The 26492-nt window shown below is 37.3% G+C and overlaps 1 protein-coding gene across 1 annotated transcript in view; it reads left to right on the top strand.

The window, feature by feature from the left end:
* The window catches only part of Sox30 (SRY-box transcription factor 30), a 43119-nt gene that overhangs the window by 6302 nt on the left and 10325 nt on the right, over positions 1-26492 (top strand). Inside the window, exon 4 of the mRNA XM_003473304.2 lies at positions 5756-6248. Coding sequence (XP_003473352.1) covers positions 5756-6248 — 493 coding nt within the window. The remainder of the gene's footprint in view (positions 1-5755; positions 6249-26492) is intronic.

Below are 26492 nucleotides of genomic sequence, written 5' to 3'. Positions count from 1 at the left end.
CTACATATATGCCTCCACTCCACGTGTCCCACAGAGAGAGCCGACTGGAGGGGGGGATATGCCACACCCTGGGGGGGGTCCTCTCCCCACATTCTTAAAATAAAGGTCATTTATATTTCATACTTATCTTTTCAGCTGCCCCACAATTCTATCAATTTCTAGTGAGATCTAAAGTAAGGAAAAGTTCCTTTCCTGGATCTCAAATGATAAACAGTTATTTTTCCAGATATCTAACTTAAAAAGGGATGAGCTTTATGTGCTATTGTGCTATCCAGTCTTTTTAAATTTTATTTTAAGGATAATTAAACCCAACAAAACAAAACTGAATAAAGCCAGTCAAAACAAAGCAGTGAAATTGGTGCAGAACTTCAAAGCAGGATAATAGGAAAATAACAGTGGCTACCGTAGTACACCTTGCTATCTTCACAGTAGCTGTCCATTCCATCATGTATAGCAAAATCAAACCAAACAAAACAGAATAAAACCAATCAAAACAGAATGGTGAATAAAGCAAAACAATCAGAGCAAAACAAAACAGAACAATATTGAACTTCAAAAATAAGACAGAAGGAAACCCCCATATTTGCTATATTGCATACTGTCATCCTCCCTATGGGTTCTCAGACTGCCGACCCCAGGCCTGCAATGGCTAGTTGACTTGTTTGTACTGTTCAGTCTTGCAGCCTTGAAATACGTTATTTTAGTTTGCTCTTACCAGCTTGGCATATATTATTTAGAAGAGTTCGTACCACAAGCAAATTTGGGAATTTCAATATTAGTTCATATTCTAAGTTATTTATAAAACTATTAATAACAAAATAATTTGGAGAATGACAGTTTTAATCTCTTAGATACTAATTTTAGACCTGTTCTTTCTCTTAATTTATATTCTAAATATAAAGTTTAAGTCTAAATATAAAATCATAATTTTATTTTTTAAGCAAGTTTTATTCCATTAGAAGAAAAATGTAAGGTATAGAAGCTTTACTTTTCTTTCACAGAAAAAATTACCCTTTTTCTGTCAAACTTTGTGCATTAAAGAATACCGTATGGACTCTACCAGCTTTTCAGCAATAGAAAATAGACTCACCAAGCTAGAGTGTTGAAGGTCACCACTCTGATTAGGTAGAAGTTAGGTTGATGTCCCAAAAATTCTGTGGCAGACTCCATTTTTATTTATCTTATCTAATATTTTTTTAGTTCACCATTGAGTTTCTCTATAGTTTTTAGGTAAAGGCTACCTAAGATGTATTTTTTTAAATTCATTTTGTGAGTTTGGATCGAAAGATCTTGTGAATTTGCCACTATATGTTAGCTGATCTAATATTCTGAAATTATCTGCTATGAAAATAAGGGTTTAGAAATCCTAAAGTCTTCTTCAGGTGTTTTCAGCTCCCTTTTATATTTTAATGACTAAATAATTCCTCTGATTTTTTTTTCTTTCTAAAATACAAGATTAAAGTAGTTAGAAGGTCAGTTAGTACAATTTGGAGATGTTTGGGGCCTGGCTTCTTCAACATTTGGGGTTGTTTTCTACAGTTGCACAAGAATATAATGGGTTCTCTTTGATTTGTCTGGTTAGTTACAGCACCTTTCCAATTCAGAGTCATATTTTTTTCTTTTGATGTTTCACCCTTACAATATATGTATTTTACATTTTTACATATCAAATAGCCTTCATTTTCCTGTGTCCTTTTTATTCTATATCCTTATCAGCCTTTTTCCCCTACCTAATATTTGTATTCCAAAATTTAATAGACCTGGGTAGATTTACTTATCTTTATTGGTCTTCTCTCATTAGTCAGGAATTCAAATGTAGAGATACTGTGATTATGCTGGGTGTGGTGGCTCATGCTTGTAATCCAGCACTCAGGAGACTGAAGCAGGAGGATTGTTGCAGATTGGAGACCAGTGTGGGCTACAAAGTGAGCTCAAGAGCAGCCTGAACTTCACAGTGAGAGCCTGTCTCAAAAAGACAGGGGGGAAGAAAAGATTATTATCATGTCATGTTTCATATACTGAACTAATGAATCACTGTAGTACTCTTTCTCTATCATTTGACTTTCAATGATTCTTAATTCATTTTACTGTGGGTCTACTAACCCTATTTTGCTCAAATAAGGAATCAGATCTTCCCAGTACATTTTTATCTCATTAAGATACTTAGTGCATTGGAAAACTAAAAGTATGGTTTGGTACTTTCTCTGTTTCAGTGAATTTTTCTATCTCCTATATTTTCTGAGTAAATTCTAGTGCTATATTTGCATCCCTGCCTGCCCTCTCTTCTGCCTGATATTTATTGAATATCTGTGCTAGAGACAACGTATAAAGGTATTTTTACAGTCTCCAGTGTGAAAGAGTTTGTAAAGTAGTTGTAGGTATCACAGATAGAAATAAAATTAGATTTTCTATATTAAAAATAGATTGATGGAATCTTTAGTACTTTTCTTGTCTGGTAATGTTTTTATGTCAGTGAATTGTTTATTGTGTCTCTCATATTTAATGCTGTGTTACATTAATGAGCTCTACAGTACAATGGTTTAAACATGAAACTCAATTTTCTCCCCTGTAAAGTCCACAGTGGGTGTTCCTGATTGATATTTTTGATCCCTCTCTTTCAAAATACCGAGGTTTTCTTCTTATCCTCTACCCTGCTGTCTTTAATAATCGACGTCTAAGGCCACTCTCCTGAGCCTGCAGAAGGGAAAACAGCATGGAGGGTCCTGTGTGAGCGTCTTATGCGCCCAGGGTAGTAGATACTGTTTCTGCTTATATTCTGTTCTGTTGGGCAGCTCTTAGCTGTGTGGCCATTCCTAACTGTAAGCAAGCTGGGAAATATAACCAGGTGTGTGCTAGAAGAAGAGAAAACAAGTGCAGGCCAATTTCTACCCCTCCTTACCTACAATTTGATGTATTAGAGCTCTGCCTTTTTCACAAGTTTTCCATAGTCACTGGGAGCTTATCAGACAGGACTGAATCTTTCAGACTTTAATCACCTGCTTTTTAGCCTGACATTTAGGATACTTTACTCCCGTATAGTGTGCTGTATCTATTAGATACGACTGAAAAATACAGTAAATGTTTAAATGTAAAAATGTGTTATAATAAATGACCTATCACCACTCATCCCCCTCCAGATACTCCCTTTGCTCCCCATTTGTCCCACCATTCTTACCATCTTTCTGCTGTAGTTCTGAAGGCCCTCTCGTGAGGGTCTTTAGCTGTAGTGTTGTGGTTGCTTTGATGTCCTGAATTGATTCAAAGTGCTTACCTCTCATGGTCATATTTTGATTTTGGGGAAGAGCGAAAAGTTGCATAGTACCAGATCTGGTTAATGAGGTGGATGTAATGAGAGCACACTGTATGTTTTTACAACCTTTCTTTTCTTTGGATGGGACACAGCAGCATCCACCCTGTTGGTTTTTTTTTTATATTATACTTTGTAAAGGCACTCACAAAAGAGAACTTCCAGAACTGCTTCAGAAAGAAGCAAGAATGATGAGATATGTGTGTTTGAAGTAATGGCGGGTTTTTTGATAGGGAGAAATGGCAGTGTGTGTCTTTTATTGTAATAAGTTTTTAAAAATTTAAACAAACACCACAGTTCTTTATTAAACCTTCCAATTTGTAACCTTAGACCAAAACGGTTTCTAGCACATGTTATTTGCATAATGAATATTTGTTAAGTTACATAAATGCATGCTTATCACCCCATGTCTCATTTCTAGCTTTAGGAATATCTTTAATAGAAAAAGAGCATTTGGCAAAAGATATATTTCTTTTGTCTTTAGAAACTGAAAGTTTATCGATGTTTCTTTACAACTATTGTATTTTATTTTCCTTTGCCTGAAAAAAATCATATTTCTTCACTGATAACTAATAGCTTCTTGAATTAAGTATGGGTAAAAGAAAGCTGCCGCAGGGTAGATTTTGGGGATTAGCATCTTGAGCATAGTAATTATCCTGTTAACATGATTTTGAGAGATTTCACAAAAAGTTAGTCTTTTTAAAACAGTTGTTTGTGAAGGTTTAGATCCCCTTCTATTAGGTCAGTGACACAAGTATTATCAGGTATACTCAGTTTGTTAGCTTATTATTTCATTCCATTCATTCTTTTCTTAACTTTTTTATTAAGCAGGTTCTGTGTTAGATTTGGGTATCCAAACATGAATGGAGAGAAACAGTTCCTACCCTTGTTTGCAGCTTGGTGACTAATGGGGACAGCAGACAAGCAATTAAGTGCAGAGATGTATACTATTTTTATCCTAAGTGATAGATTTACAAGGTTTGGAAGATACACAAAGGGAAATTACCTTATACTTGATAAATCAGGAAAGGTCTAATTTGGGCTTCTGCCTCACAGATGGAAGGACTAATCCATATGAACTCATCAATGAGAATCCAGACAACTTTGTTTACAACCTACTGCTCTACTGTGTTCTTTAATTTAGTACTTCCTGGTTTAGGTAGCACATTATCTGTCCCAACCCAGAGAAGGAGGGAGGGGGAAGTCTTAGGTAGAGAGGGCTGAAAGAAGATTCTTTTTTTTTTTTTCTGGTCTCTGACCAAAGATGTCTCTAACTGCAGAGTCTGTTCTTGTACTACTTCCTCTTTATTAACAGATACCCAACTTCATAGGGATAAAACGGATATGACTATGGCTACATTTGCTTGTACTATGGCTACATCTGCTTGCACTTCATCAGAAAACAGTTAAGTTTACATTAGGTATTTTGCTAATGCAGCTACTCAAATCAGCAGTCCTGTCTTCTTTAGGAATAAAAAGATAAAACGTATAATTGTTTGACTTGCCTTTAAAAATTCCTCCATATCCATCATGCCCTGCTATAATAATTTTCTTTTTATACTTGTTACAAATGGTTGACTTGTAATGAATTGTGGTCTCATTTGGAAATTTCCTCCTGTGTTCACATTGTATGCAATACAGTAAAACATTTTGTTGATTGCTTAATTTTTTCAATTAAAAATGTCCTCTATTCTTTAGTTGAATATAAAGAAAAATGCTTATAGTGCTACTCTGAAACATAAACTTAATATGTTTAGATTCATAGAAAATTCAGATAATACCAAATCAAAGTCCAAATTTTTCTGCTGTCCACCTACCCTGTCCTCCTAGATGACCACTCCTTAAGGGTAATTATTGTCACTAATTTAATTTCTGTTAGAAAAACAGTGATACGTTGGCTTATGAACTCAGTTCTCTCCACGATTCTGGTCACAAGCCAAACTGAACAAGATCCAAATCAAATTTCCCTGATAAGATTAACACTGACCTAACCACTGACTTTGATTTGGTTCTTGTCCAACTCGGTTTGTAAGTAGAATTGTGGAAAGAATCAAATTCATGAACCAGGATACCACTGTACATATGTACCAGCATTTATATATAACCGTTCTTTTTATCAATAAATACTTTAATTCATTTATTTACTCATTCAAAAATTGGTTAAAGGTTTGTTCTGTGGCAGTCAAAACTTGTGTCTGGGAAATAGTAGTGAACAAAGCAGAAAAGACCCCTGTGATTTATAGTCTAGTTGAGAAGGAAAGGCAAGTAAGGGTAAATAGACAAGAAATTACAATGATTACCTTTTGTTTGTGCTGTAAAGGGAATGCGGAGGTTTGGTATGATGATGATGTGAGGTAAGATGGTTTATGAAGGGCTCTGACCAATACACTAGATTTTCCTGAAAGGATGAACATGGAGTGATCCAATTAATGCTTTGTTTTTCTAAAGGTGAAGCCCCACCTGCCATCCAGCTGCCCACACCTGCAGTCCAGCGCCCAAGTCCCATCACGCTTTTCCAGCCCAGTGTCTCCAATAATGCCCAAGTGGCCGTCCAGGCTCCAAGTCTGCCTCTGCACCCGGCAGCTCCACCTCAGCGCTTTCCTGGGCCTTCCCAAGCTGACACTCATCTGCTGCCTTCTGGACCCAGTCACTCCGTGAAGAGACCCACTCCTGTCTCTCTCGAGAGCACCAACAGTATTTCAACCAGTGCAAGTACTGCCAATGCCAGATTTGCAACCCCAGCTATCCAGCCTCCTAAGGAGTATACCAGTGTATCTGCCTGTCCCAGAAGTGCTCCAGTCCCCCAAGCTCCTCCCATGCCACATTCACATGTCTACCAGCCACCTCCCCTCGGCCATCCAGCCACTCTGTTTGGGACGCCACCACGATTCTCTTTTCATCACCCTTACTTCTTACCTGGACCTCATTACTTCCCATCAAGGTAAATGAATACTTTTTTCTTTCATCTAAAAATGATTTTTTTAACTTATGAAATCATCTCTTTTTTTACTGAAAAGGAGAAGAATTTGTCAGTTCTATTTGGAATCTAATTTAGAGACCAGATAGGATCCAAAAAGGTAACACAAGTGAGTGAAGGGAGGAGATAAGGACAGAGGGAGCCAGGGAGTGTGTACACTCTACCCAATGGCGCAGCTACTACTCAGCTCTAGCCAGCATTTACCACTTAAGAATAGAGGCTTCTATGTTGTTCACCATGATTTTTTCACAGGAAACGCTAAAAGAGACCTTAAGGGCATCTAGTCAACAGCCAGAGCATCTAGTTTTGAATAGAACCATGCTTCTTAAACTTTAACCTGTATATAAATTATGTGGCAGCTTGCTAAAATGCAGATCCCTACTTTGTTAGGTCTGGTGTATTGCAGTATCCTATCCCAGAGTATAGTCACTTGGTATTGTGCATTGCTAATAAGTTCTCAAGTAATGTTAATTCTGCTAATTTGGGGAACCACGATTTGAATAATAAGGATGTAGAGGCAAGCTTTCTGAGAGATTAAATAGTTCACAGTAACACTTCTGTTCAGTGCCCTTTTTACCATACTAGAAAATTTCACTTGTAAATTACCAATACAAATAATTGACTTTTCATGGGAAAGCATCTAGGGAAAAACAAATTTATAATGTCTCCTCTTGAAATGAGAGAATTTAACTCCCTTGCAAATATTCTGATAGAGTGATAAGGAACTCAGTTTTTCAATTGTCAACTGTTTAGACAGTTTCCATTGATATTGGGGTGTTAAAGGCTTGGGCTTGAAAGAAGGGATTTAGAACAAGAGAAAGAATGCTTTGCTATCAGAGGTTTGTTTTATTTTGCTTTTTGTATGATCTTTTTATCCTTAGCAGTCTTCAAGAGTATTTTAGTTGAAGAGATCAAACCAAAGAGATTCCTAAAACCAGGGATCGATATTCTCTTTCCACTGCTGTGTACCATGTTCTAGATTTTAAAGGAATTTCAGAGAATTTTTAAAATATTTTCTATATAGAAGAAATTAAGGACATAATAGAATTAAATGAATTAGTATAGATTTGGTCATAGGTGGCCTTAGTTAAACCTTGATTCCATAAGTAGAATTATAGAAATTTTGTTACATAATTCATTTTATAATATCGAGAAAAGTTTGAGCAGTTTTACAGAAAAAGAGAAAATAAATCACTAAAAAAGGGCATGTCTTACCATTTCACTTTAGCTGTTGTTTTTTGTTGTTTGTAGGTTTAAATTTTTTTTAGTTTTTCTTTGGAAAGCATGTAATTCTCAAAACAATCCTGTGACATAGGTATCATATTCACTTACTTTTTTCAGATAAATTGGTCAGATGTTCAGTAGCTTTGTAGATATAAATATTCATGTCTGTGGGTTTATTTATTTATTATATTTTATATTTATTCTTTTATTTGCTGAATAGATCATTTTTCCCTGTGGATCTAGAATAAAAATTAAGTGGGTTAGGCAATTTAGATAAGGGATCATTTGTAAAATAGATGAGTACTCTGAAGTGCTGATCTCTTTCTGAGGGGTAACATCTTCCTGCCTTTAAATCTCAGCTATCTTTGTATTGTTCTTTCCTAAAACTCTGATTTTCAGTGCATTCCATGAATTCCTTAGGTTAGCTCTCCTTTTTGTTTTACTACTTTTTACCTTCTTGCAGCACAGTTTTGTTTTTACATTTTATATATATATATTATGTATATTATATATATGATATCTTCACTCTGCTGATAATTAAATTAAGTGTTAATCTATTGGAAATAGAAATATATGGAAAATATGGTTATATATGGATATACATTGGGATAATAAGTCCAAATGACTCCTGGATTTGAAGGAATAGATAGCATCATGATTGTTAAGTTTTAGGCAAAAATTTTATGAGTTAAAAGCAATTCTCCAGGGGCTGGGGATTTAGCTCAGTGGCATAAGCGCCTGCCTTGCAAGCAGGCAGTTGAGAGTTTGATCCCTGGTACTGATAAAAACGAAAAAGACAAAAAAAAAGCAATTCTCCATAAACTTTGTATGAGTCATAGATTCACTTAAGAATTTGAAGTTACTGACCCTCCCCATTACTTGGATTCCACAAGCCTCATGCATTCATAGGTGGGGCTATTAGAAGGTAATTGAATCATACAGATGATATACTTGATTGGCTAGTAGGAAGGTGGGGTCTGGTTAGAAGAGGAAGGTATTTTTCTTTCCCTGACTCCTCCCTTGCGTGTCTTCCTACTGTCTAACAAGATGTAAGCAGATTTTCCTTCACTATGCCTTCTTGCTATTCCTCTTTTGCACTGGAACCAGCTGACTTTAGACAGTAACCATGAGCCAAAATATATTTCTCCTCCCTTAAGTTGTGGGTGTTGGGTTATTATATTGGGTCCCAGTGATGAGAAAATGACTAAGACAAGTTTTGGTACGCAGAAATAGTGGTGTTGCAGTGAATATGCCTGGCCATATTGTCAGAAGCCTTTAGAAGGGATTTATAAGGGAAATTTAGAAAGGTTTGCAAATTCTGATGAGAGAGGCCCCCTAAGCTTGATGGGAGTTTCTAGTCAGAACTAACAACACTAGAACGCTGACAGGAATGAGATGATAAAATTCAAGATCAGGTTTCATTTGGGAACAAGGACTCCATTGGCAGTTGGACTCAAGGCCATGTGTTATACTGTGGCAGAAAATTTGTCTTCATTTTGCTCATGTCCTGAAACTTTGTAGGAGACTAAGATTAAGAGTCTAGTGGAAGTAAAGTACATCATTGAGAGAAGCATGCATTGCTTTAATTACAAGTATACAACTAAGTTTAAAGTGAAAGATCAGAAAAAAAAATAGTCCATGGAAATTGTAAGTGTTATAGGCTGGATCCTGAATGCTCCTCAAAGGCTCATGTGTGGAAGGCTTAGAACCCACCTGTGGCACTGTTGCAAGATGGTAGAACCTTCAGTAGGTAGAGTCTAGTGGAAGTAAAGTACATCATTGAGAGAAGCATGCATTGCAGGAATATTAGAAATCTTATCCCTCCCTCTGTGTCTGTGTCTGTCTGTCTGTCTCTCTCTGTTTCTTGGCTGCCAAGACATGAACAAGTCTCCTTCATGTACTTCGGCCATAATTTTCTGTACCACTATGTATCCAAAGCAACAGGGCCAAGCAGAGGTTTGAACTCTGCAAATGTGAGCCAGAATAAACCTTTCCTCCTTATAAGTTGATTTATCTTAGGTCTTTGTTACAGTACTGAAAAGCTAACACAATAACTAAAAGAGAGCTAATATCAGGAAAATAGACTTTGAAAAATTATTGCAAGCAAACAAGGACAATTAGTAAAAGCACCAATACATTAAGAAGATATAGCAATTATTATATTGGTATGCAACAAGAGGGTCCCAAAATATATGGGGCAAAAATTTACAGAATTGATGGGAGAAAAAAGCAGTTATATAATAATAGAAAATGTGCCTAACAACTGTGTGTACATTCTTCTCAACTTCACAAGGAGCAGTCTAGGATGATCATACTTTATATCACAAGAGTCTCAATAAATTTAAAAAGCTGAAATCATATAAAGTACCTTCTCCAACTACAATGAAAAAACAGAAGAAAACTTGAAGTAATAGAAGAAACAGAAAAATGGAAAATTTCACAAATATGTAGAAATTAACACATTTTAAAACTGCCAAAGGAACTTCCAGAAAGATGGCGGAGTAGTAAGCAGCAGAGAAAATAGCTTCTCTGAGAGTCACCATGTGAACATAGAATCATGAGGAAGCCAAGAGGAAGGAAGTGGCTCTGTTGGATCCAGGAAGAGACTAAAGTCTAAGTCATAGCCAACAGAGAGAGTAAAAGAAAAACTTCAGTGAAGAAGAAGGCGGTAACTGGCAGCGCCTTTACCCGGAGCCAGACTTACTGCATGAGGGGAGCTTTTGGGACGTGCAGTCACGGTGACATGACGGTGGCTGCTGGAAACCCTGGAGGCCACTTCAGAGAGACGCAGCAGGCATAGAGGACTACACTGGCTGGCAGTGAGTGCACAGGACTCAGTCCTTCAGTGGGAGAGAGCAATTACCCAGGAGCAATTGTGTAGTCAGTCTGGATAAGCCCAGAACCAGAACTGCGGCCAGCTTAAACCGTCAGCTCCTAGCTGGATGCAGACCCGGGAAACTGCTTGGACTACAGTGAGCTCCATGAGTCTGGTCTGGGGCAGGCCTCAGTCATGGATTATCCAGGAATTAAGGTTGTCTACTACTCAATCATAAAGCAACTCATGGCTTGCAGGGATACAGTAGCATGATTTGGGATGCTGTTTCCACAGGCTATCTACAGTGAATCCAGAGAGAATCCTAGAAGTGGAGTGTTTTGTTTTGTTTTTCTTTTTCTTTTCTTCTTTTCTTGTTTTTGATTTCTCTCTCTTTTATTGTTTTCTTTCTTTCTTTCTTTTTTTTTTTTTTTTTGAGTGAATGGTTTCTAACCTCCTTGTAGGTGTGTTTTGTTCTGGTCTTCCTTTTAACTCTTCCAGCTCTCTTTTCCTTCAGTCTTCTGTATCAGTTTCCCCAAGTTGGTAGGATCCATCTTTGTCCTCCAACCTACATGTAATCTCTTTCTCTTTTCCCTCTTCTCTGTTTTCTCCTTAATTCATTTTGAATCTTAACCCTTGAGGACAGAATTGGCAGGTTATGGACTTACATATTGTATGTAATTTTTTTTTGTTGTTATTTGGTACCAGGATTGGACTCAAGATCCCACACTTGAAAGGCAAGCACTTATGCCGCTGAGCTAAATCCCCAGCCCAATGTATATAATTGTTATGCATTGTTATATGGTCACACATTCAGTTCATGTGGTTAAAAGTTGCAAATCAGGGGTTGGCTCAGTTTATTGTTTTATAGGCTGTGTTTGATGCTATTGGTACCCTACAGCCAAAATTGACATAGTTGTTCTGAACATCTGTTGGCCCTGATAATCCATGACTGAGGTTGACGAGGGGCACAGAAAATACTGTGGCATGGTGCCAAAGAACTAGGGACTAGGCCAGGCGAGCAATAGCTTCTCATCTCCAACAAACTGAGGAGGTAAGATCTTCCAATACACTCAAAGCCCAAAACCCAGCTACACTTAGAAGATACCTCATAACAGTGATCATTACCTGGGTGTCCTAAATACCAGCAATAAAACAACCCAGCATAGGCAGCTAACAAGTATCACTCCAGGAATTAGGCTAAAAAAGAAAAGAAATGAGAAGATACTTAAGTGACACAACCTCAGATACCCAGTTTACCAAAGGCAAAACCTTGTGGCAATAAGGCTGGGAAATCTGAAAGCCCCTACCAGATCTCTTGAAGTGGTAACAAAGAATTGAATGAGGCTCCGGAAAAAATGAAATCAGAAATAATCTCTCAAATAACTACAGAGATTATCAAAATACACACCATGCTTAGTGATGTTAGAGCAGACACAGATAAAAAATAGATGAGCTTAAGCAAATTATGGAAGTACCACATAGGAAACAAATGGAATCCATACAGCAGATTCAAGCAGGTATCCAGGAGAAGAGAGACTCCATTGAAAGTATTGAAGCAGATTAGGCCAGTGTGAGGACAGGATCTCAGATATCCAACACAAGCTTGTGGTTAGTGACCAAGAAAAGAAAGATTTTTCAAAACTAGCAATAGGACATGAGAAATGAATTCAGCAACTGCTATATGAAACAAAAATAATTTAATATTAATTGGAGTCAGTAAACAAGCAGGAAATACCACAACGATATTAGAAACATGTTCACAGACATTGTGACAGAAAACTTGCCTGGTACAGAAAAAGAATTTGACATACAAATAAACAAGGTGTATAGAACTCCAATTAGCAATGATCAAAAAAATCTACATCCAGAGATATCATAGTCAAGATTCTAGAAATTCAACACAAGAATAGAATCTTAAAAGCTGTTAGGAAAACAAAAAGTAATCACCCATAAAGGAAAGCCCATCAGAATCACAGCTGACTTCTCAGCAAACTCTCAAGTCATGAAGAGATTGGAGTGAAGTACTTCAAGTTCTAAAGTAAAACAACTTTCAACCCAGATTGATGTATCCCACAAAACCATCTTTTAAAATTGATGGAGAAATTAGATATTTCCATGACAAAGAACATCTGAGGAAATTTATGACCACCAAATCAGAACTGCAAAATATTTTGAAGGACAATCTAGAAAGAGATAATAAGGACTATGATCCCCAACAGAAGGAATCCACCAGGAAAGGCAAACAATTATAGGAAGGGGAAAAAGAAAAAAAGGAGGACAGGAAGACACTAATAGGAAAATAGCATAATAAGGATGAGTCAATACATATTAGTTTTAACTGTCAATGTTAGTGATCTCAAATCACCAGTCAAAAGACACAAGACTGGCAGAATGGATTAAGAAGCAAGTTTCAACGATATACTGCATACAAGAAACACATTTTATTCAAAAAGAAATTCTTAGACTGAAATTCAAAGGATGGAAAACAATTCTCTATGCAACAGGAACCAAAAAAAAAAAAAAAAAAAAAAATCAGGGTAGCTATTCTATTTTGCAGACAAAGTGAATTTCAAGCCAAAACTGACTAAAAGGGATAAAGAAGGTCACTACACCCTTTTAAAGGAAATAATTCAAGAAGAAGAGATAACAATCATAAGTATATGTGCAACAAATACCTGCGCACTCACTATAAAACAATAATGGACGTGAAAAATCAAATAAGCCCTAATAAAATTGTATTGTAGGATCTCAATACCCCACTGTCACAAAAAGATCAACTAGACAAAAAAATCAATAATAAAATATTAGAACTAAAACTGTTGAGCAAAAGGACTTAGTCAATGTCTACAAAATGTACCACCCCACAAATCAGAATATACATTCTTCTCAGCTGCACATGGGACATTCTCCAGAATAAATCATATACTGGTTCATAGAACATGCTTAAGTAAATGCAAAGGAATTGAAATTATCCCATGCATATTATCAGACCACAGTGCAATGAAATTGGAAATCCATGCCAAAGGAAACCACAAGAACTTCATTAACACATGGAAATTAAATAGTACCCTACTGAACAACCAATGTGTCATGATGAAATTAATGAACAAATTTGTTCTTACAGTTGAGTGATAATGACAATACAACATACTGGAATTGTGGGACACAATGAAAGCAGTTTTAAGAGGGAAATTTATAGCAGTAAATAACCAGGAAAACAGAGCAAGCACATACAACTTAGTGTTGAATCTCAAACTTCTAGGAAAAAAAGAGCAGGCAAAACCAAAAGCTCATACAAGGGAGGAAATTATAAAGATTCAAATCCATGCAATTAGGAATGAGAAGGGCAAAATCACAATAGACCCTGCAGAAATTCACAAAATCATCTATACCTATTTTGAAAACTTTTATTCTAATAAATTGTAAAATATGGAAGAAATGGACAGATTTCTAGATACATATGAATTACCAAAGATGAGTCAAGAGATACAAAAATCCCAAAGAAACCAATATCAATCAATGAAATCAAAGATGTAATTAAAAAGCTATCAACAATGAAAAGCCCAGGACCTGATGGATTCACTGCTGAATTCTATAAGAAATTGTTTTTCTGCTATTTATCTTTTTTTTGTTAATTTAAGGAGAAAAAGAAAAAACAGAAAAAGTGTACAAGTTATACAGAATTTCAGAAAAAATAAACAGTAGGAAATCACTAGTTAATAGATTATTAGTTAAAGATGTTGTCATCTTAGAAATAGTTGTTCAAGTTACAAAATTAAAGCATATAGAGTGGACATTCAAACAGTTAGATTGCAAACAGTTCTGTTGAATGATCCAACAAAACTCAGTAATGTGGTTATCTGTCTTATACATGTAAATATACATGCAGTTATATCTTTTAGAGCACTTTCTTTTCCTCTCTTTTGTACAATGACAATTGCACATTTTGGGTTTTATTACTCCCACAGTTCTTATTACTTTTTTTGAAGAGAATAAAGCCAAATGTGACATATCAAAACAGAGTCAGTCAAATCAAAAGGATGGACATAGTACATAATGTAAAAACAGAATACAAGGTGATCAACAATGGTTACCATAATGCCTCTTGCTATTTTAAAAAGAATTGCCTATATCATCAGTTGTAATAAAATTGAACAAAACGGTAAAGAACATAACCAATAAAACCAAAACATTGGAGACCTTGCAGGACTTCAAAAGAAGATAATAGTCAAACCAGAATGGATGTCATAATGAATCTTATTGTCTTCACAGTTGTTGCCTATACTCTCAAACTTGGTAGTATGGACTTCAAAACAAGATGATATTGAATCAGCACTAGCTATTATGATGTCTTGTTTTCTCCAAAGTAGCTGTTCTTACCATCCAACCTTCTCTGCCTCATTTCTGTTGAGCTCTTTTTCTGTCATTAGTTATCAGTTTGTCGTCTTCATTTTGCTTTCTGCTGCATTCATTGTGGCCTCTCTGCCACTGTTTCTGGAATCTTGGTATTTTTCTTTTTTTAGAATGTCCTGCAGTATTCTCTATAGAGTTGAATTGGTGGTTGCAAATTCCCCTAGTTCCTTTTTATCCTGGAAGCACCTTGTTTTTCCATCAGTTTCTAGGGACAGTTGTGCAGAATATATCAATCTTGGCTGGAGATTACTATGTTTCAAAGCTTGAATTATTTCCCCCCATGCTCTTTGTGATTTGATGGTTTGTGCCAAGAAGTCTGCTGTAATTCTGATGGGTGTTCCCTTGTAAGTGATCTGTTTCTTGTCTCTGACAGCTTTTAATGTTCTGTTCTTATATTGGATTTCTGAAATTTTGATTATTATATGCCTCGGTGTTGTTCTGTTTGGGTTGTAGGTGACTAGGCTCCTGTATGCCTCATATATCTGAGTATCTTTACCTTTTGCTAAATTAGGGAAATTCTCCTGGATTATCTGTGAATAGCCTTTGTAGTTCATTTGTTTGTGCCCCTACTTCTTCTTTTAGGTTCTTAATTCTTAAGTTATAGATCCTCTTATCTTCTTCAAGCCTTTGTATTATTGCTTTGTTTTCTTGTTATTTTTAAAAAGTTTTTTATTTCATGCTCCCACATTACAAATCTGTCCTCCAGTTCAGATAATCTATCCTTAGTTTCTTTCAAGCTGTTATGCCAGCTTTCAATAGAGTTTTTAGTTTCTTGGTAATCTCTTTGAACTGCTTCATCTATTTTATGTTTTCTCTATTTTCTCCATCAAACAATTCTCCCCTCTTTTTCTGTTCTTCCATTCCACCATCTGTTTTTTCTTGGGTGGTACTTAGCATTTCTCTAACTATTCTACTTGTATCTTGCTTTAGGTCATTAAATAGTTCACTTTTGAACTTGTCTATGAGGTTCTGGAGATATCGCTTTATGTCTATTGGTACCATGTCTGATACTGCATGTTTTCTGTCCTCATTCTCCTTTGCATTTACCTTTCCTGGATCAGTGTTCTCAGGATTAGGGGCCGAGGACCCTTTCTTGTTGCTCTCTCTTCTCATATTTTTTGTTCCTTTCATACAAGTGTATATAGGAGGTCCAGTTTCTTTCTTTGTCGGTTACAGTTTGTTTGAATTGCGCTGGCTAGGTGTTCCCCCCCACTGCAGTGTAGTAGGGAGACACAGACCTGGGCAGCCTCTGCTGGTCAGTCAACCTACTGAAGGCTTCATTGCTAGGGTGCACTGCCAGGCACTGGGAGCTGGTTTGGGCTAGCCTACTGGGTCTTAGTCTGCGGCATCACCCAGGCCAAGCGCTCCCCACCCATCCCGCTTGAGAGGGAATATGCGACTAAAGTCACTGTAGTGTCCTGTTCCGGCTAGTCTGCCTGGTCCCACAATGTCCTGTGTTGGAGCCTCCTTATCTATGGAGGAATCCCCGAAGACAAAAAAAAAGAAACACCATACTGTGAACGGCCACAACTGTGAAGTAAGGAAAGCCCTGTTAAAGCAGGAGATGGCTAGTGCTTCATCCAGCCAAAGAGGTAGAAGTGGTTCAGGAAATTTTGATGGTGGTTGTGAAGGTGGTTTTGGTGGCAATGAGTTTTTGTTGTAGAGGAAACTTTAGTGGTCGAGGTGGTTTTGGTGGCAGCCATTGTGGAAGTGGATATGGTGGCAGTGAGGATGGCTACCTCGGATTTGGTAATGATGGTGGTTATGGAGGAGGCGACCCTGGTTACCCTGGAGGAAGCAGAAGCTATGGAAGTGGTGGACAGGATTATGGAAACCAGGGCAGTGGCTATGGCAGGAGTGGCAGCTATGACAGCTATAACAACAGAGGAGGCAGAGGCGGCTTTGGCGATGGTAGTGGAAGCAATTATGGAAGTGGTAGAAGGTGTAATGAATTTGGCAGTTACAACAAGCAGTCTTCAAGTTTTGGACCCTTGAAGGCAGGAAACTTTGGAGGCAGAAGCTCTGGGCCCTGTTGTGGTGGAGGCTCTTGTAATCCACAAACGAGCCCCCCCAGAGCCCCCAACCTCAAATCCAAAATGGGGCAAGACATGTTTTGTTAAAAAAGCAGTGCTAATTTATTTTATCCTGAGTCCAGCGACACAGTGCAGTTGGAGTTTGCAAAAGCTGTGTGTTTCCCTCAAAACTTTTCAGACTTTTTGTAGAAAGCACAGTTTACAAAGTAAGGGGTTATGGGCGTGGATCAGGAAATCTGCTAAGGAATGAGGAAGACCTTTGTTTCCCTTTGCAGAGGACAGAGAAGTCTAGCAGGAATTAATAATCCTTTGTCAACTTATTTTAGAGCTCAATTTTAGATAACATCTGTTGTTTGTAGAGGGCAGCAATGGTTAACATATCAATTAGGTCAGGTTCTGAGGGATTTACAATTCTTTACAGAGGGGAGCATTGATTAACATATCAATTAGGTCACCCAGAAAAAAAGACACATACAGAACAGTATGGCAGTGTTACAGGTACTTTGGTCATATAACTTAGGCATAACACAAACATAATAGTCTTTTTGCTAGTGTACAGCAGAGGCAAATACTTTACCAAACCACGAAATCAAGGTGTCTATAGTGGTTTCAGCAGCAGTAGTAGCAGCTATGGCAGTGGCAGAAGGTTTTAAATACTCTAGGAAACAAAGCGTAGCAGGAGAGGAGAGCCAGAAAAGTGACAGGGAAGCTACAGGTTACAACAGATTTGTGAACTCAGCCACTCACAGTGGTGGCAGTGTTTAGCTGCTACAAAGAAGACATGTTTTAGACTGTACTCATGTGTATGGGCAAAAAACTCAAGGACTGTATTTGTGACTAATTGTATAACAGGCTATTTTAGTTTCTGTTCTGTTCTGTGGAAAGTGTAAAGCATTTCAACAAAGGGTTTTAATGCAGACCTGCTTTTGCACCCATGCTGTTGATTGCTAAATGTAAGAGTCTGATCATGATGCTGAATTAATGTGTCTTTTTAAAAAAGAAAATGTATGAAGAACTTGAATAAAAAATCAATCTTCCCAGATTTAAAGACCCAATCTAAAAATTGGCATCAGAGATGAACATAACTTTCTCAGGTGAAGAAGTACAGACAGCAAATAAATACATGAAAAAATATTCAGCAGCGCTGGTCATACGAGAGATGCAAATTAAAACAACACTGACATTTCACCTCTCCCCAGAAAGAATGGTTAGTATTAAGAAATCAACCAACAACAAATGCTGGAGGGGCTGTGGGGAAAAAGGAACACTTTTCCACTGTTGGTGGGAATGTAGTCTGGTGCATCCTCTGTGGAAATCAGTGTGGAGACTCCTCAAAAAACCAGGATTGGAGGTCCCATTCAACCCAGCTATTCCCTTTCTAGGTATCTTCCCAAAAGAATTAAAAACATCATGCCACAGCGATATATGTGCACCCGTATGTCTATAACAGCACAGTTTATGATAGCCAGATCTTGGAAACAACCTAAATGCCCATCAATTGAGGAATGGATAAAAAGATGTGGTATTTTTATACAGTGGAATACTACTCAACCATAAAGAACGATAAAGTGGATACTTTTATAGGTAAATGGATGTGCCTTGAGAACATGCTTATTAGTGAAATAAATAAGACACATGTTTAAACATCATATTATTTCATTAGTGTAACAAGCTGAAAGAAAAAACATGTATACGTGTAGATACATGTATATGAAAAATTAGTTTAGGCAGTTTTTAAAAAGGAAGCAGCGTAATGGCCTCTTCTGTCATCCACATGGCCTGTTCAGAAGCAAATTCAATGTCTTCCTTTTCTGAAAACCTCTGTAGATTCTGCCTTCCCTTCTACACCTTGTTTTGTCCCAGAGAGAATGACTTCAGCCAAAACAATGACTCAGATCACCCCTGCCTTTGCTTTAACCCACTGTGAGCCATTTTGAGTTGACTTTCAGATGTCTTAAGACATTTTTGATGTGCTGTAAGGTTTGGGTTTTTGCATGTGGATATCCATTTGTTCCAGTGTATTTTTTGAATGTATAAACCTTTCTCCATCTAATTACTTTTGCATCTTTGCCAGAAATCAATTGTCTATTATGTGGGTATCTATTCTGAAACCTCAAATTGGTACTTAGGTGGTTTGTCTATCTTGATATCAATGCCATTTTGTCATGATTGGTGTAACTTTGTGATAAGTCATGGGATTTGGAAGAGTTGAAGCACAAATTTTGTTCCTTTATTAAAGTTGTTTAGACTATTCTGAGTCTTTTAAACTCCTTCAGAAATATAAGAATCAAAATGTTAATTTTTATAAGAAGTGATATTGGCATTTTGGTAAGGGATTGTATTTTCTGATCTTTATTATTTTCTTCTATGTGCTTTTGGTTTTATTCTGTCTTTTATTTCTAATTTCTTAAGGAAAGATGAGGATATTTCATAACTTTTTTCTTTTTTAATAAATGTAATTGGTGTTAAAAAATAAAAACACATAAAAAATAAGACCACCAATGGATTAAAGAGGACATCACAAGGAAAATAAGAAAATAATTTGAGATGAAGGAAAAGATAGTGCAACTTACCAAAGTTTCCCAGGTTTTTTATTGAATGAAACACTCAGATTTAAAATTTATAGCATTTAATAAGAAAGCTCAAGTTAACAACTTAATCTTACTCCTTAGAAACTACAAAAAGATGACCAAATGAAAAGCAGAAGATAGCTAGACAGACTAAGAAAAAATCAGAGAAGATTCAAATTATTCCTCACCTTACAGAAATACAAATGATTATTATACAGTTGTACACTAACAAGTTATATAACTTCAGGAAAGTGGAAAAATTTCTAAAAGTACACAAATTGCCAAATATGACTCAAAAAGAAATAGAAAACTGAACAGACCTATAATACTTTGACTCAATAATACAAAATTTTAGGCTAGATAGTATTATTGTTGAAATCTAGCAAACATTGAAAAAACATTAGCTCGAGACGGGGAGAACATGGCGGACAGACAACAGCAACTACTGAACGCTCTCTAAAGGCTCGGCTCAGAGGCCAGGAATGATGCGGACTAAGGAGATACGAACCAGGAGAGATATGCTCTGCTGACTCAGGAACGAACTGGGCTGAGAGAATCCAACTTGGAATACAGTCCTGGCGCTAAAATAGGAACAGAAAAATCTCGGTGTGGAGGCTCGACTCCGCGCCATCGGAAACCGCGGTTTGGATTTCCCGCCGCCCGGCGGCCGGCTACCTCCATAGCGGCTCGGCAAGGAGAGACACGCAGAGGCTTGGGAATGGGAGTCTGCGAACGGAGTCGGAAACGCGGCAGACAGGGAAGAAGGCTGACTGGTGGCGAGGTGAGCGAGGAACTGACTCCCTACCGCAGGTTGACTCCAGCGGAGGTTTTTCTGGGCGCGGGCAGTCCTGTAAGAGCAGGGCGCGGTGGCAACTGCAGCCGCACGTTTCCCTCTCGGACGGGATTGGTGAAAGGTGCCTGGCCGGAGGGACGCTGCTGGCGGACTCCCTAGGCTGGCCTAACCCAGATCCCAGAGCCTGACGGTGGCCCGGAGGAGCGACCGACTCCCGCGTAGGCTGCCTCCTCCGCAACTCCCTGGGGCGCAGCGGTGAGCGGGAACAACTAGCCAGCGCAATTTGATCAAGCTGTGGCTGACAGGCAGGGAAGCCGGGCCTCCTGTGTAAGATTACATTTTATAAGGAACAGAAAATATGGGGAAGGGAAGCAACAAAAAAGGCTCCTCGACCCCCAATCCTGAGAATCAGGCAGTGGACACTGCACCAATATACATTAAGCGCCATTTAGAGAGCCTCATAGACCAATTCAGGAATGAAGTTATCAATGACCTGAAGCTAGAAGTATGCAGAATAGTTAGAGAAATGCTAAGCACCACCCAGGAAAAAGCAGATGGTGGAATGGAAGAACAGAAAAAGAGGGGAGAATTGCTTGATGGAGAAAACAGAGAAAGCATTGAGTATGTGAAGCAGGTGCAAAGGGACTATCAAGAAATTAAGAAGTCTACCCAAGACTGGCATAACAGCTTGAAAGAAACTAAGGACAGACTATCTGAATTGGAGGGCAGACTTGAAACATGGGAGAATGAAATGAAAAACTTCTTAAAAATAACAAAGAAACACACAGCAATAATACAAAGACAAGAAGATGATAAGAGGAGCCATAACTTAAGGATTAAGAACATAAAAGAAGAAGTAGGGACACAAACAAGTGAACTACAAAAGCTACTCACAGAAATAATCCAGGAGAATTTTCCTAATTTAGCAAAAGGTAAAGATACTCAAATGTATGAGGCATACAGGACCCCAGCTACCTACAACCCTAACAGAGAAACACCCAGGCATATAATAATAAAAATTCCAGAAATTCAGTACAAGAACAGAATATTAAAAGCTGTAAGAGACAAGAAACAGATCACTTACAAGGGAAGACCCATCAGAATTACAGCAGATTTCTCTTCACAAACCATCAAATCACGAAGAGCATGGGGAGAAATAATTCAAGCTTTGAAAGATAATGATCTACAGCCAAGATTGAGATATCCTGCACAACTGTCCCTGGAAATTGATGGAAAAACGAGGTGCTTCCAGGATAAAGAGGAACTGGGGGAATTTGCAACCACCAATTCAACCCTACAGAAAGTATTGCAGGATATTCTAAAAAAAGAAAAATACAAAGAACCCAGAAATAGTGGCGGGGAGGCCACAACGAATGGAGCAGAGAACAAAATGAAGAAGACAAACTGACAGCTACTGACAGAAAAAGAGCTCAACAGAAATGAGACAGAGAAGATTGGATGATAGGAACAGCTTTTTTTGGAGAAAATGACATCTTAATAGGTAATGCTGATTTAGTACCATCTTGTTTTGAAGTCTCATCTAGCTTTTGTTCTTCTGTCTCCAATGGTCTAAACAGGTTGTATCTTATTGGATTTTGTTAAGTACGATAGTATAAGAAAAAACCTTTTAAAGACAAGGAGATTATACAGAGACCATTGTTCATTTTCTGTTAGTCGATTCTAAATACTCTATAATGCTGTCATTCTCTTAAATGGATTTACATTGTTTTGATATACTTAATGCTACAGTATATGAAGTTGTACTCAAGGACTTCAGGGAGGGAGTCAATATGGTAACTATTTTTGGGTCAGGATTATCTGGTGGTGAAACACTATTCTGCTTAAATGGTTATGTTTTGATCTGCCCTGTTTCGCTGTTATGCCCTCTTTTTTCTCAATCTCCACTCCATTATTTACTTTTTTATTTTTATCCATTTAATTAAAGGGAAAAATATAGCAGGATATAATATAGTAACCCACTTTGACTTTCTATTATCTCGATTTGAAGCCCTGTGTTACTCTCACCATCTTGTTTTTGACTGAGGTTCCTCTATTCTGTTTTGCTGGATAGTATCAGGTTCGAAAGTTTAGGCATCAGCTGAGAAGATAATGAGATTCATTATAACGCCCATTCTCGTTGACTTTTATCTACTTTTGAAGACCTACAATATCTCCAATGTTTTGGTTTTGTCGGTTTTATTCTTTACGGTTTTGTTCAATTGTATTACAACTAATGATATAGGCAATTCTATTAGAAATAGCGGGAGGCATTATGGTAACCATTGTTGATCACCTTGTATTATGTTTTTATATTATCTATTATGTCCACCCTTTTGACTTGACCGATTCTGTTCTGTTATGTCACATTTGGTTTTACTCTCTTCCAAAAAAGCAACAAGAACCGTGGGAGCAATGAAACCCAAAATGTGTAATAGTCACTGTACAAAAGAGAGGAAAAGAAAGTGCTCTAAACTATATAACTGCATGTATGTTTAGGTGTATAAGATAGAAAATGATATCACAGAGTTTTATTGGATCATTGAACAGAACTGTCTGCAGTATCATTGTTGGAAGTCCACTCTACAAGCTTTAATTTTGTGACTTGAACAATTATTTCTAAGATGGCAATATGTAATCCATTAACTAGTGATTTCCTACTGCGCATTTTTCTATTCTGTAAATCTGTATAACTTGTACCCCTTCACTGTTTTTTTTCTTTCTTTTCTTTTCTCCTTAAATAAAAATTAAAAAAAAAAAGTCAGAAAAAACATTAGCTCTTCTCAAATCCTCCAAAGAATAGGAAAAGAAACACTTTTAAGACTAGCATTACCCTTTTATCATTACTGGACAGAGGCATCCCAAGAAGGTAAAATTATAAAGTTTTATTAGTATATGTACAAAGTATACTCAACAAAATACTAGCAAACTGAATCAAGTAGCATATTAAAATGAGTGTAAGCCAAGACCAAGTAGAATTCATCCCGGAAATGTATGGTTCAACACCTAAAAATTCTTTAGTAGTACAACCACATAATCAACTCAATATAGGCAGAAAAAGCATTTGACAAGTCTTAACACTTTTTGTTTGGTGAAAAATTACTGATTTGAAAACTTACCAAACTAGAAATAGGAGGAAAGTTCCTCAGTATGACAGAGGAAATTGTTAAAAACCTAAGTAAACTTCATACTCAGTATTGAAGGATAGAAAGCTTGTCTCTTACAGTCAGAAATCAAAGAAGAATGCCCATTTTCAAAACCATATTGCAAGTGCAGCTAGATAAATTAGGCAAGAAAGAAAAATAATAAAAGAATTCCAAAATGAAAAGAAAGAAGTAAAACTGTATTTTTACTTGGCATAATCTTATATGTAGAATATCTTAAAAGATTCCACAAAAGTGTTAGAGCTAAAAATCCAGTATTTTCAGGGTGTAATATCAGAACACAAAAATCAGTTAAATTTTTATACACTAGCAATGAATAATCCAAAGTGGCAATTAAGAAACAAATTCCTTTTGCAGTAGAAGCAAAAATAATCAGACAGGAATGACTTAATTGTTAGATGCAAGAATCATAAATTGCAAATTGCAAAACATTGAAAGAAATTAAAGATCTATATAAATGTAAAGACACCTGTGTTTGTGAAGTACAAACCTAATATTGCTTAAATGGCAATACTTCCCCAAAACAATTTAGAGTCATTGTAATATCTTTCAATATCCCCAGTGGCCTTTTTTCCCTCAGAAATAGAAAAGCTGTTCTTAAAATTATATGGAATCATGATTTACCTTAAATACCTAAAACAGTCTTGAAAAGGGGAACACAGCTTTGAAGGAATCACAAGTCCTGATTTCAAAACTTATAAAGTCAATAGTATCAAAATAGCATGGAATCAAGAAAATGAGAAACCAAGCCCACAGACCAAGAAAAAATATCTGCAAAAGACATTTAATAAGGCACTAATCCAAAATATACAAAGAACTGTTCAAACATAACACAAAGAAAACAAACAGCCTCATTTAAAAATGAGCAAATGTTATGAACAGGTTCCTCGCCTAAAGAAGATAACACCTGACAGATGAACAATGCTCAACATCTTGTGTCATTAGGGAACTGCAAATTACACCAGTGAGATGCCTCCTCACACTAACATGGTCAACACCCAAAATACTGACACCCCCAAACTCTATAAAGAGTGTGGAGCAGAAGGATTTGTCTTTCATTGCTAATGGGAATGCATTAATTGTACATCAACTGTGGAAAGCAAGTCGGCAATTTCTTACAAGACTAGAGATGATCCAATAGTCATATTGCTTAATATTAAACCAAATGAATTCTTATACCTACAAATAAAGCAGTGTAGGGATGTTTATAGGGGTTGTATTTGCATAGTTTCCAAAGCTTGGAAGTAGTCAAGATGTCCTTCTATAGGTCAGTGGGTAAAATGGGCAAATCAGTGTGCCTACTCTAAGGCGGGGTGGTCTCATCTTACATTAACTATATCTGCACAGATCCTATTTCCAAATAAGGCCACATTCTGAGGTTCTGAGCAGGTGTGATGGGGAAGGGGGCACCATTCAAGCAACTACATGGGCAGGCCCACTCTATCTGGAGACTCTAGGAGAGAAAGTTTACTTTCCATTTCCAACTTTAGATACTGCCCACATACGTGGGCTCATAGTCCTGACCTCAGGTCATTTTTTTACCTTTTTTTTTTTTTTTTTTTTTTGTCTTTTTCCTTTTTATCGGTACCAGGGATCGAACTCACGACTGCCTGCTTACAAGGCAGGTGCTTCTGTCACTGAGCTAAATCCCCAGCCCCCGACCTTAGGTTATTTTGACTGCTGTTTCTATCGCTCATCTCTTCTGACTCTAGCACTTCTGTTTTCCTCTTATAAAGATGCTGGTCAGTCAGGCATGGTAGCACACACCTTGGGAGGCCGAAGCAGGAGGATCATTACAAGTTTAAAGCCTCCGTGGGCTACATAGTAAGCTCAAAGCCACCCTGAACTATATACCTTGTCTCAAACAGCAACAACAAAAGACACTTGTGATTTTGTTGGGCCTTCCTAAAATAACTTGGTATAGTTTCGCATCTCCAGACCATACTTTAGTCACATCTCCAAGCTTCTTTTGCTCCCACCACATGGTGCCGAGGTACTGCATATCCAAAGCAGCAGGGCCTTGCAACCTGAGAATGAGCTGAACAGGTCAGTTCAGGGGCGAGGACCCGGCACATGGACAGGTCTTTGGGAGGCTGTGACTCAGCATCCAGCAGTACCATCATTTCATGCCAAGTCCTCTGCTATGCATTTCTATTTGTATAGGTGTGCTTTTAAAAAAAGTATTGAAAGCATCAGTGTTTAAAGAGATTGTAATACTGAATTTTGTGATTTTCACATGTGGAGCTATATTTACCATTGGACTTAGCATATAATCAGTGCACTGCCTACAGCACTCACCAAAAAAACCTGTTGACTCCCTTCCCTGAACTGTTTGCCAGCTCACTGACATTACTTTCATGAGTCACAATGCAGTTTCTTTTGGGCAAAATAAAATTACGTAGTAAACTCTTAATCTGTAGATCAGAGCACTCCAGGTTAATGAAAGGGGAATAAGCAGCATACAGATCTGTCCATTGTCATTTTGTACCTGTATTTCTCCAGCTGCTGCACATTTTCAAAGGAGAACAGAATTTCTGATGCAGAAATTCTAATGCAGCCTCCTGCAAGGCTAAAGACAAACCCATGCTTGCTGTCAGCCATATTGGAATGATTATCTCTAGGGCAGTGAGCACAAAGTTTGGACCTGAAGAAAACTTGGGATGTGCTCTGCCTTGCCTTGTCCTGTTTACAGCAGCACAATTTGGAAACAGCCCAAATGCCCATCAGTTGAGGAATGAATAAAAAAGGATATGGTATTTTTATACAATGGCGTACTACTTAGCCTTAAAAAAGGATAAACTTAAGACTTTCATAGGTAAATGGATGCACCTTGAGACCATACTCGTAAGTAAAATAAATCAAACTCTCATGTGTAAACACCATCTTGTCTCCGTAGTGTAAAAACTAAAAGAGAAAATCCTATACAAAATCTGCCATAGATAATGACAAAGAGAAAGAAACTGCTCACAAGGATGGAACTGGGATGGGGAAAGCAGAAATGAAGGATGGGAAATGGGAGAAGAAATGCAACTTACTATACTAGTAGTGCCTCTTAGTTCATAGAAAAGGAAGGTTTGTGCTAATATCGATTGGAGAAGTTTTATACCTATATCTCATACTCTGTGTAACTACTTTAAAAATAACAACATGCAGTGCCTTGACTATTGTTATTCTTCTATTATCTTGTTATATGGTATTT

Source organism: Cavia porcellus, unplaced genomic scaffold (assembly GCF_034190915.1).
Source record: "Cavia porcellus strain 051 isolate PalLab524CR breed Dunkin Hartley unplaced genomic scaffold, mCavPor4.1 scaffold_19, whole genome shotgun sequence".
In the NCBI taxonomy this organism is placed as follows: domain Eukaryota; kingdom Metazoa; phylum Chordata; class Mammalia; order Rodentia; family Caviidae; genus Cavia; species Cavia porcellus.
This window is presented reverse-complemented; position numbering and strand designations above follow the sequence as displayed.